General features: G+C 34.8%; 1 protein-coding gene across 1 annotated transcript in view; it reads right to left on the bottom strand.

The window, feature by feature from the left end:
• The window catches only part of LOC145997451 (inhibitor of Bruton tyrosine kinase), a 51,574-nt gene that overhangs the window by 15,442 nt on the left and 22,691 nt on the right, over nt 1-13,441 (bottom strand). Inside the window, exons 11-15 of the mRNA XM_083134517.1 lie at nt 11,608-11,816; nt 9,883-10,339; nt 8,271-8,587; nt 6,487-6,686; nt 5,125-5,728 (exon numbers count right to left, since the gene is read on the bottom strand). Coding sequence (XP_082990643.1) covers nt 5,125-5,728; nt 6,487-6,686; nt 8,271-8,587; nt 9,883-10,339; nt 11,608-11,816 — 1,787 coding nt within the window. The remainder of the gene's footprint in view (nt 1-5,124; nt 5,729-6,486; nt 6,687-8,270; nt 8,588-9,882; nt 10,340-11,607; nt 11,817-13,441) is intronic.

Here is a 13,441-nt window from a genome sequence, read left to right as displayed (position 1 = left end):
CATTTGAAGTTTGTGCTTCATATTTAAAATGCATTAATACAATTTATTACCATGGTCTTCAAGGACAGTTTGGTTCTGAAGAGTTTTAAGAGTTACTCGTTGATAAAAAAGTACTTTAGTTGTATCCTTTTAAGGTTTAACCAATTTGTGTCATTAGAGTAACACTTATACTTTTGCTTTCTGAATATCTCATTAAGAGATAAGGTCAGTGTATTCTCAGTCGATTTAATAGTATGGTTCTATGTACAAGATCTCCCTTGTCTGTTTTATGATGTATTACAAGTATGCACCCTACATTAACTGGCGATGCATGAAGAAGTTTATTTACATACACACTAATATTGTTATAGAAACACCACACATCATACTAACTTGTGACACAGAGAGAAGTTTGCTTAAGGCACTCTCAGGTTTACCAAAATAGAGACATGATAATTATAGCAACACAACAATACACACACTATGAGATAATTTTGTTTCTTACCAAATGTTGAATTGTCTTGTATGGTTACTATGTTCTTTTACCAATTTTTTGTATTTTCTTGGTAATAACAGATCTTACCTTGATCTCGTATGATGTTATAAGTTTAGAAAATTGTAATTTATAGTTTGGCGTGGGTAAGCCCATTGGGCGCCAGTATGACGGTATCAGAATGAGTACCATCATAATGTGAAAAATAAAATAATTTTATTACTTGAAATTTACGATTTGAGGTCGTATTTGGTGCTTTACATTAGTGGAAAATTAGTTTACCTTATTTTGGCTTTGTTATAACTGAGATACTATGTAAACTTCATACATATAAAACATTTTAATAAATCAGCGATGTAATTTGGGTTAGTGAAGTATCACGAAAATTGCTAGATTATGCATAATCACAAATATGTTTGGTTTCAATGGCTTTTATTTGCTCTTTCATTAGTATATGGGCGCAAACATGTATTTAAAATGTATTATTAGCATGTACTAACCATTAAAAATTAATTTTGGTTGATTTTCGATAAAAACTTACGATTTGCTAAAAAGTAGCGCCATGAAGAGTAATCCTAAACTTGGAAGTAATCCTAAACTTGTGAAACATAGCCAACTCAGATTAAGGGAAAAATCTAAGTTGCGCATAAATAACCTTTTTCCCACCGAAATTGTAAAACTAAAAATAACTGAAAAAGGTGAAAATAAAATACATAATCATGTAATTGAATATTGTAACGTCTATTGTATTGTATTTAAATTATTTTACAAGCATTTTTATGCATGATATTTGTACAATTCAAAATTTGTAACTTGAAATGTATCCGCGAGTTTGTATTCTGTGAAAAAAGTGGTAACAGTGAGAGTTTGCATACACTGTTTCATCTTTAAGATCATCTGGGACTGACGAGACGTCACAAAATGTTTCGGAAAGTGAAATTTGAAGAATTTGATTAAAAGGGAAGATCCGTCGATATTTTAAAGCATATCAGCGCAGATAAGTATTATGTTTACTTTTAAAAGTTGAAACTTCATCGCTAAAGGCGTAAAAGGTCCAAAGGACATATATTTGGTGACCGGCTGGAATCACATAAAATGGCAGCCATCTTCATTTTATAAGGAATCTACGAATAAATATTATACATGCATGTAGATACTTTAAATGAAAGGCCTATATCGTAAATGTACAAAAAGTGCTTAATTGGGATGTGGAAAGTGAATTGAACATATTATTTACATAATTTGTCTTGGTTTTCGCCGATTGATTATCGAACATTTCTTGCCGAATTACGACGTACAAATCTGCGAAAGATCGGAAGCAATTCTTCTTAGAAACAATTTGACTTGAAGTAATAAAAGTAAAGATAAACCTGAAATATGCCAAAAGGTTGATGTAAAGCAATATTTATGCTTTATTGTACAAATATTTACTAAAGAATGTACAGAATTTATGTGTGAACTTGTCTAATTCATCGTTCAATTTTGTTTAAATATACAGTGCATTAATACTCGATTTTGGGTAATTTTCTTTGAGTACTAAAGGTGAATACATACTTGTGTCAGTAATTTAACATCACGGAAAATATATAAAATTGATCTTGTATTTTATCATGTAAAAGCTTGAAAATATTTTCTTTATTATTTTTAAATTTGAATACAATCCCGATCGCATCTTTCAGAAAGCCGAGGTAAAAAGGTCGTGGTAGCACCAAGGAAGAACAGCGATCAGTGATCCAATTTCTTTGGTCTGAAAGTGTGTCAGAGGTTGAAATTCATCACAGCCTTTCAGTACATCTGATGATGTCAGAATACTCTCTTTGGATGATGGGTGATCATCGGTATCAGAATCATCTCTCAAGCTTGTTGAATCTTCCTATCAGTGGTGGAGGTTGATGGGCATACTCCCACTTCGTGTTTCACGCTTGTCCAGACATTTTTAAACCTCCAGATCAACTTATACACAATTCTACGTGGTAAAGCACTGTTCCTGTATTGTACTGAAAGGCTGTGATGAATTTCAACCCCTGACACACCTTCAGACCAGAGAAATCGGATCACTGATCTCTGTTCTTCCTTGGTGCATACTGCCAGTGGAGCGGCCATGTTTAATTTGTAACAAAAGAAAGAAAAATGGAGCGACATGACCACAAAAGTACAACCTTATAACTAGAGACCGGATGTTAGGCAAAATGCCTATTCTTTCCTGTTAGAGATATGATGAAAACGAATGTTGCGAAGGCCAGGGGGGAGGGATTAGATTCATTTAAAGTCAATTTAATTTTACCTATTTCATACGATATTGCCTATATTATTTCATAAATGTCAGATATTGCCTATTTTTAGGTATTTTCTTTAAAATTGGGACATGACTGAACTCGATGCATACAATTTGATGTTCCCAGGATTAGTTTCCCATGCTTCCAAGAAATTTAAAAATAACAGTTAGCGAGTTATTGAAGCTAATAAGGACTTGGACAAATTAAGGGCAATTCAACAAGTTCTGAAAGGTGAAAATATACAAACTGAGTTAGATCCACATGTTCTCGCATGCTTTAAGTATGCTCCCGCAACATCTGTGGAGGTTGAAAGATCTTTTTCAATTCTAAAAAATGTGTAGTCCGATCGCAGACATAACTTGTCGGTTGATCACCTGAAGAAATACCTTGTTGTGATGTGCAACCGCAATTAGTGCTACTTATTCAGAGACTGCCAAACAGTACAGTACAAACTTGAAATGCATTTAAACAGTTTCTTAATTTGAACTGCTGTGTGGAATATATAGTGTAAATTTTTGACTGAAATAACCCTGTGTGCAGTGATAAAGTGTATATTTAAATAATTTGCATACTGGTTGGAAGTAGCCAACAATTTCTTTTGTCAGACTATTGCGTGTAGCCATTACACAACGGAAAATTTTGGGCTGACGAGACTCCTGTTTGCAGTGATTTATTAAGTACAATATTGGACTGCTGTCTCTAATGATGAGCTCCTGGTTTATTTTAAGCAACTATAAAGAATGTACAGGTATGTTTCTATATTATTTAAACACCTATTTCTTTTTGTATGTCTATCTTCATTATTCTCAGTTAAATTTCATTGCCTTTTTTATTGCCTATTTGTATTTTAATGCCTATTTTGAAAATTATAAGTGCTTATTTGCCTGCCTATTTTATATGTTTTTAGTGCCTCAACATCCGGTTCCTACTTATAACACACACGCGCTGAAGGCAGTGGGGCGAGCCTCATGAAAATTACGGCGAAAGTGCATATACTTTCTTGACTTACCCTCGTATTATGCATTGTAGAAAAATCTGAAAACATTTCCATATATTTGTCAATTTAATTATATTACAGTCAGAATCCTTACACCATGATTACATCATAATTCCCTCAGAAGTATCGAACGTTTATAGTACAAGTACAAGAACTGTAACACGTACAGCAAAAAAGATGCTGTTGAATTGATGTTTTAAGTCCACTTTATGCACAGTAAGGCTAATCGGGACTGGACCTACAGTTCAAAGTGGAATCCGAACCACTATGTGCCTCTACTGGGTATCGAACCCAGGACCAGCAAAAAAAAAATATGCATATCATTATATAACGAATATCTCCAAGTTTGCACTCTCATAATAGGCCCTATCACGTATTGTAGATTTAGCAAAGTCGTTTGTGTATGGGATGAATAAACACAAAGTACACATGATTTTACACAACTGCAAGAAAGGACCATTCATGTGGTCACTGTTACTGATCGTGATATGTTGGGTACATAACGTGTACCACTACTTTTTGTGGCAGGAACTTGATTTCAGGATTAATGTCTGCCTTGCCACCAGGGCGTGCACAAATCGAGCACCTGTAAGGTATGTATCAAACTTGGGAGAGATTCTTTATGTACTTATATGCACCTTTTTGCTGTATGTGTTAATAGTTCTTGTACTATAAATGTTTGAAACTTGAAAGGAAATTATGAATTACCCTGTATATAGTAGGACCCAGATTGAATTGTTGTTTCAAGTCCTCTTTATGCACAGATAGGCTAATTAGGACTGGACCTACGGTTAAAGTGGGATCCGAACCACTATGTGCCTCCACCAGGTATTGAACCTGGGACTAAGGATGGACGATACCGGAAATTTGATATACAGATATATCGTCAAGAAAATATCATCACAGATGATATGATACATCTTTTCCGTATCATGATATCGCCGATATATTGTCTCCACAATATATATCGCTAAAATATCGTGATGATATTGCTAACAACATATATCATTAAAATATCATGACCATATATTGCTGACACAATATATATCACTAAAATATCATGATATTTCACCGACACAATATATATTGCCAAATATTGTGATGATATGTTGCACCATTGACATGATATATATATATCACCAAAATATCGTGACAATATATCGCTGAGACTATACATATCGCCAAAATATCATGATGATATATCATCTATGGACAATATTTTTTAATATCGTGATATATTGTCTGGTTGATATATCGCCCAATACCACCTGGGACCCCTTGATTACCAGGTGACGACGAGGATACCACTACGATATTGGGGAGGCCAAGAACCCAGATTTTACACCCTGTAAGAAACTATCATTAAACAAAATACTAACCTCTGTTTAACTGCTTGTTTCAGGTTTACGTCTTGCAGTTCAGGTAGCTTCTGGTCTTCAGGATACTGGATGGTGCTCTTCCTAGAACCCAATGTCTTGTTTGCCTGCTCCAAAGACGGAAATGAGCTTGCAATATTCATCCTGGCGTTGTTGACCACAGGGACCTGGGGGCGAGATGGTATGATCTCCGTGAACACTCCTGGGTCAGTTACAGATATGGCTTTGTTGCTCGGAACAATTACTTTTGGGGGTGGCTGCTGCTGCTGTTGAATTTGTTTCTTCATCATCACTTTAACCCAAGGAAGGTCAGCCTTGTTCGATCCTGCACGGTTATCTTCGGGCGACGATAATATTCTATTCAACGAAATCAATTCCTTGGATGCTGGCGAAGTTGCTTCAAAGCTGCCGTTGATTTGTCCGTTGGATGTTCTCTCTGTTAGATCCTCAAATGAGAGAGCGTGAACACTACCATTCTCCATATCATCTGACCCAAGTGAGGCGTTTGAGCTGATCGACTCATTTCTGGTCCTGGGTGATTTTATTTCTCCACCCGTAGACTTTCTTGTACGCCTTTTCCTAACCTTGTTTTTACGCCCACTTCCATCTGCAAATATAAAACATAAATCTCTAAAAATTTCATAATTTCAACATCTTTCATAAGGATGGGACAGGTTAATCCATACTCGATCAGTATTGGTTGATATATGTATATCCATAAATAGCCTGTAACTTAGTGTAAATTTCTGCCATTTTGTCATAATTTTAATGAATATTTTAATATTTCTTCTTTGATTTCTGAGATTCTCCACTAATTTCAATCTTAATTACCAAGGGGCATATTTAGTTTTTGACAAAAACAAGAAATGTGAAATAACATATTACAGCGTAATACGATTTTGAAAGAGGTGCATCTCTTAAGACATCAAATTTAGGGTTTATTTTCCGACGCGACACCTTCCGAGGTCTAAATTGTTCTGACAGTTATGTAAATCACGAAAACTGATTAATTCTGTTGTAAATACTTGAAAAGCAAAAATGGACGACTCCTTTCAACAGTGCAAAAAACTTAATACTATAATAACTATATAAATTATTTTTGTTTTTGTTCACCATTTTAACATCGAAATGCCATTTTATATACTGCTTTTGATCCCAAAATATGGCATGTTTTTGTACCGAAATCTTCATCTTTTATTCACCATAAATATGTGGCTTTATTAATAATTGTTAAATATATGAATGTTCACTTGGATTGAATCCCTGGTCTAAGTACATGAAAATTCTAGATATCCTAAATTCAGGGCTTCAATTTCAAATTCTTCAATTTAATACATAAAACCAGACAACACAAGAGCTACTAACCTTCCTTTCTAAGGGAATCATTCATATCCTCATTTCCTTCATCATACGCCACTGGGTGTTTATCACATACAGACTCAAGCTGTTCAAAAGTTGGTCCATCTGAATAAGGTGTGATCACTCTCCTTGACATAACAGGGTTCAGCTCACAGTAATACTTTGTCAGCTCTTCCATTACTTCATCGCTTACTACATCTAAATTTCTGTAAATGAGGAAAACAGATTTATATGAGAGGAAAATGGATTTATAAGGGAGGAAAATGAATTTGTATGAGGTATATGAATTTGCATGAGTGGAAAATGAATTTGATTGAGTGGAAAATGAATCTGCATGAGAAAAATGGATTTGAATGAGAGGAAAGTGGCTTTGTAAGAGGAAAATGAATTTGTATGAAAGAAAAATGAATTTGCATGAGAGGAAAATGTAGTAACATGTTTTAAGAAAGAACACACAGAGACTCTTGCTTGAGTTCTGGTCAAATCTACATTTCTGCTTAAAATTTCTATGAATTGCATCTCTTGTATGTGCCAAATCCATTACACAAAAACTTTTATTTAGTGAGAGAGTAGGATGCAAAAACATGTGTGTAGGTCCAAAATAACCACTTTGTGAATAGTATCGGAGAATCACCAAATTGATAAGCAAAAAATGAAATTTATTTTGGTAGTAACATGTATTTTTACATACAAAGTTATGATGGTGATATAAATATAAGTAACACATTACTCATTTTTCTTGTGTGTATGTACTGCATCATCCATTGTATAATTCTTGTAGTTTACAGTTGTCACCAGTATTTAAACACGTTTTTTGATAGAAAGTTTCATGAGAAAACATACTGCCTTTATCAGACATTATTTGCAGTATGACCAAGTTAATAACTGTAACATTGGTAGATTTATCAAGCTACAACAAATGTCTCATGAAGGGAACATGTTTGCCCAAAATGTAACACAAAAAACATGTTTACTGCTGGTAACAACCATAAACTAGAAGAAAAATACATTATTATTATTAACTGTTTATTTGTAAATAAATGTCCGATTATGTGTTTTGTCAACAACAAGGGAATTGATTCAGCAAACAATGCAATCCATAACAGGTTTCTTCCAATTCCATTCCGTCTGATAAAATAAACAAGGAGTTTTCTCTTTTAAAAAATTAATCAATGTGTTTGTGTTGTATGTAAATATCTAGTGAATAATAATGTATTTTCAGTTTCTGTGTCAAATAAAAAATCTGCTTTATTTTCAAAATCCCAGTGCGACTAAATGTAAATATTACTTCCAAGATCTTATATTTTAAAGTCTTGACATAACAGGGTTCAGCTCACAGTAAATACTTTGTCAGCTCTTCCATTACTTCATCGCTTACTACACCTAAATTTCTGTAAATGAGGAAAGCAGATTTATATGAGAAGAAAATGGATTTGTAAGGGAGGAAAATGAATTTGTATGAGGTAAATGAATTCGCATGAGTGGAAAATGAATTTGCATGAGTGGAAAATGAATTTGAATGAGTGGAAAATGAATCTGTATGAGACTTTGATTTTACATTCTTGAATGCTATGTTTTCATGCTCCATACATTTTGCATTTTCAGTTCAAATTAAGCAACATATTTTTAAATATTTCCTTTCCCTATATTGTACGTTCTTAAAAACAATCCTCTGAAAAACATACAATAAAGAGCCCACTGAATAACTTGCTATCTTGTGGTGCAAGACTAAAAAAAATTCCTGATTCATCCCAAGACAAAGACTAAACAAAAAAGTAATCAGAATTTACCTGCTTTCCAAAACTGCCGAAAGATTCAAGCAGATGAACTGCATGCAACACGATTTTAGTTGATTGGCATTGTATGTGGCAGAGAACTGCATAATTTCGCAGACGTTCTTCAGGCTCAGCAAATTTGAGAGGGTAACTTCACAGATTTCTTTCAGTCGTTCAATGAACAGCTGGTCGGCAACTACCAGCACATTGCACACAAATTCCAAATCTTCACTCTGTTCAATTATGGGAGACGCATCTTGATACAAGTAGTTAATGATGATTTCCAGAACATCGTTAGGTACTGGAAGACTTAGTGTACTGCTTGCTGCCGACTGGAATACATAAAAATACAATTTAGGAGGGATTTTGTCAACACCGACAGAGTGTTGATATGAAATTTACTAATGCCCATAATTGAAAATAGTTTCTGCTAATTGCATTTTTCTCCCTTTGCACTAAAATGTATGCTTTATTCTTTTCAATTCATTTCATGTTTCGAACCTGATAATACATTTTTATAGTGTCTGCAAACTTCTACTTTGAAGTTAAATTCTTATTTTGCACCCTAAAAATACTGCCTTTATGGTACTTTTTAAAACTTATTAACTTTTTTTTCACTATTTTGACTCTCAACAATCACCTCCTGAAAATGTAAGATTGTGTGTGTGTGTTTATCTTGGTGCAAGCTTGAAAAAGTTCTGGGAAACAAGAATGTGTTGCAGAAAAAATAAAAACCACTAACAAAATAACTGTATTATATTACTTTGCAACTGGATTTTCAAATTACATAACGTGTATTTTAATAATCAGGCTTCTCGGTGGGAATTTAAAATTTGAACTCTCTTTGGAGGAAAATTGTTATAACTCTGGCACTATGGGAGCAATCTACTTGGGGGGGGGGGGGGGGGGCCACGACCTCCGAATTTCAATGGAAAAAACATAAAAGTCTGGAGTTTGCCCCCTCTTCTCCCACTATTTTGGGGAGAGGGTGCAAACTTTAGTATTCTCTTCAAAAAATGGACGTTTCCAAAGAGAATGAAACATGTTTCATGTTCCTGGGTTCCATACAAGTTGAATAATAAGCCAAAATGTGAAACTCTGTTTTTTTACGAAAAAGAGATAATTTGCATATTGCTCAGAAAATTGTTATAACTCTGGCACTATGGGAGCAATCTACTTCGGATAAGTTTCGTTTTGCAGGTAAAATATCAGGTTAATAAAAGTTTAAATTTTTCATGTCTACGGAAAAAAAAATAATGCATAATTCCCGGAGAAAATAATTCACGCATAATTACCAGAATTCAAGGCCCGGTGAGTAGCCACCCTGGAGTGCAAATACTCACACACTCACATTAACTAATACTTTGAAAAACTTTTAATTGTTACAATTTTCAAGCATCAGGTTCAGTTGACTGAGCATACATAATATCTATCCATTAAGGTACTAAAACATGAGCACAAAATTCACAAACTTAACTCCCGAAACTTTTCATCGGAAGAGAGAGAGAAAGCTAGCTAGCTAGCTCTAGCTCTCTCTCTCTCTCTCTCTCTCTCTCTCTCTCCCTCTCTCTCTCTCTCTCTTTTGCAAACACCCTGCATAATTTTAATTCATACAGAAAACACTTACTTCAATCCACCCTTGGCCAAGCATGCTATGGAAGTATTCCAGACGCGCAGCCAAAATACACTTGTGCGCCCTCAAAACAGACCCATCCTCGCACTTGATGCTAACGTCGTACAGGTCCATGTGTTCCTTTCTGTCGAAGGAGATGCGTGCTACCTGCGGAGTACCTTCGTCCTTTGCCTTGATGTACCCATCCTCGTAAGTAACGCCCTCTAACAGTTTACTAAGCGTGTGCATGCCGAGCTTTCGAGCTGCCGCTCGTGCTAGTTGTAGAGGATTGGAGTATGCAGGTTTCTTGCCAGTTTCGTTTGTCTTGTTTCCTTTTGATTTTCTTTTCTTCTTATTGTCAGAGTAAACTTCATATGCAGAGATGGATTGGAGATTTTCTTTGGATATGTCGAACAATGTTTCTTCCACGGGTGAGCAATTAACATTATTATTGTCTATTGGCTTCATTAATCTAAAAAATAAAACAAACTTATGATAAAGAACAAATAATATAAGTAATTAATTAGTTTTCACCTACTTTTATTAAGCATATATTTGTTTTTATTTTTAACACAATATTTCAATTGTTTCAAATGCAGTGAATTTGCAGTTATATGTTTTGTGATAGTACGTTTTATTCTGCTAATTTCCATAAGGCCGCATACTATTATATTTCAGTTATAAGTTCAACAAGTTCAGTCCCAACAAGGAAAAGACTTCAGTTATACGTTTTTAGCTGTGCTTGCTGTAAAGAATGGTGGTCTTGGAGTTCAAGATTTCTGTGATGATAAACATCTGCCACACTATCCCATACAGGTTTTCTTATCAGCTGCAACCACGGGACCAGACTCTCATGGAATTCTTTTTTTTTTTCTCACTTGCATCGGAAAGAAGGGAAGAGGCAGTGCACCCTTGAACCACATTGGCCTGTGCTAAATATCCTGCTTTTGTTCTTTGCATTGCGTTGGGCAAGCCTTATCTGCCTGAAGCAGATCGGAAACTGGTATCTTTCAAACTAACATATTTTGTTACAAAGTTTGTAATAACAACAATTGAATAGTTTTGACAATATTGCATGAATTTAACTCATTATTGAACAATTTGAAAGCAAAATATTTTTTTAAAAAAAATCGCTACTATTTAAAGCTATGGTTTGCTGTGGTGAACAATAGATGGCTCTGGACTCTCTAGTATTTTCTTATCAGTTTTCTTTATCATTTCTCAATCTTCTGCTGTGGTGAAAATATGTCTATATGTTGATCTTTTCTTTAAAGGATTCAGGATTTTCATTAAGATTGAGAATATAACTACATGTAAGAAGATAAAGTTAATTTTCTAATTGCTATAGAGAGAAAGCTATGTGATTGCCTTTTACTGAGGTAAGAGAAAGCTAATCATTTCTTGCCAAATGGCTCAATATCATTTGTCTGATATAGATATAATTGTTTCCCCTGACTTTTCATGGACCTTTTCACTCATAGCTTGATTTCCCTAACTTTTCATTGTCATTTTCAACCATAGTTTGATTTCCAATAACCTTTCCCTAACTTTTCACTCAATTTCATTTCCTTGACTTCACCTACAGCTTGATTTCTCTGACTTTTATAGGTTTTCCAGATTTTCCAGGTCTGCGAGAACATTGATTTAAGGGTTAAAATAACACTGAGCGATTAGCATAAAAAATAGAGCTTATGTACTGCCTACATGGCGTCGACTGAGATGATGCTATCAGATACTTACTTGACAGGACAAGGACCAGGTTTAAGCAAGCCACAGCTATCAGTATATATGAACTGAAGAATTTGCTCAAATATATCTGGTTGAAATTGATTCAATTTGACTACAGGAACGTCATCGCACATAGATGCTGCTTCCCCTATCAGTTTCATGAGTGGTTCACTCTTGGAAGCTATGATACACTGGTGTGCTGCAAAATGTCTGAAACCAACCTGGAAGTACAGAATAAAGTTAAGTTCCAGGCTGCTAATATATTTTTATACCAAATATAAAATGCACATCTCCTTCAATAACCCTGGCACTACCACAGCTTGATATCCAATAACCAGAGGCATGTGAAATAACATGCTGTAATGTTCATTTTTAATGTTTCTGAAAGATGTGAGATGCATTTTTCTGCCATGTTTTGTCACGAAATGATGCAAAATAGACTCTTAAATTATTGATTACCAAGCCCATTTTGCCATGTCAGCCCTCTGGGACCGGGCCAATTTTAAGCAAAATGCAGAGTTGAATTTAGATGAGTGTAGATCGGATGCTAATTGCCCCTAGACAGACGAATGTAGTACCGTTATACGTGGAATAAACCATAAAATCGGACTATATAAAATTTATGCACATTGAGCATATATATAGATGCAGGGGGAGGGGAGGTACTGGAAAATTCCAAAATTTCTGAAGAAAAATGCCCTTTCCCCCGCCGCCCTTGGTCAACAAAGTACAGGACATTGTCAAAATACACATGTAAATTATCACAGGCATGTTTGAAACAAGAAAAAAAATTGCGCTATTATCATATGAGCAATAGAACATGACTTGTAGCCCCTCCCCTCCAAACGACATGTCTGTGCACCACTGAGTCAAGCCTCGGATTGCAGAGTTACCTTGAAACGCATGTATATTGGAGGCTAATTGCCTTAGACAGACGAATCAAGTACCGTTATATGTGGAATGAACCATAGATTCGGACTACATACAATTTATGTACATTGAGTGTGTATACATGGATACAGGGGGAGGGGAGGAACCGGAAAATTCAAAAATTTTGAAGAAAAATGCCCCTTCCCTCCTCCTGGACAACAAAGTACAGGACATTGTCAAAATACACATGGAAATGATCACAGGCATATTTGCAACAAGAAAATAATTGCATTATTATCATACGAGCAATGTACATGTCTATGCGCCACTGAATCAGTTTAAAAAAAAGCTGCCATTTTCCCGCCATTCCCCCCCCCCTTTTTATGGAAGAACAAGACGTGCAAGAGTCTTTACTGTGCAGTATACGTGTTAACAATAATATAAAAGAAGAAAATCGAAATTCAAGCACAAAATAGCGACATTATGACGTAAAAACTACGAACATGACAAGGTATCTTTTAAAAGATAGGTGGTCCCCCGGGGGTTACAGGAAGGTATCTTTTAAAAGATAGGTGGTAAAGAATAGGATAAACACGAATTAAGAGTTCATTTACTGATGGAACACTTTCTGAACTTTGAATTATCCTCTCGGTTAAGAAATTAACAGAAACTTGATTAATTCTGCTGTAAATATTTGAGAAGCAAAAGTCGACCACATTGTACAGGAATAAACTTAATACCCTAGTAACTACATAAATGTGCTATTAGAAGGTATATGTTAATTTTGTGGAATAAGTGCAGTTTTTAAATCAAATTTAGGATTATATTCATAATTTTAAAACCAAAATGACATTTTATATACTGCTTCTAATTTAATTTTACACCACTACAACACTGAAATTTTATTTTACTTACCACTTTTGAACCCGAAAATGACTGTTTTAGTACTAAAATTTTGCTTTGTTAATTACCAAAA

The sequence above is a fragment of the Lepisma saccharinum genome, chromosome 13 (assembly GCF_977018435.1).
Source record: "Lepisma saccharinum chromosome 13, izLepSacc3.1, whole genome shotgun sequence".
NCBI classification, from domain to species: domain Eukaryota; kingdom Metazoa; phylum Arthropoda; class Insecta; order Zygentoma; family Lepismatidae; genus Lepisma; species Lepisma saccharinum.
Note: the sequence above shows the minus strand (reverse complement) of the source record. Positions and strands in the feature narration are given on the sequence as shown.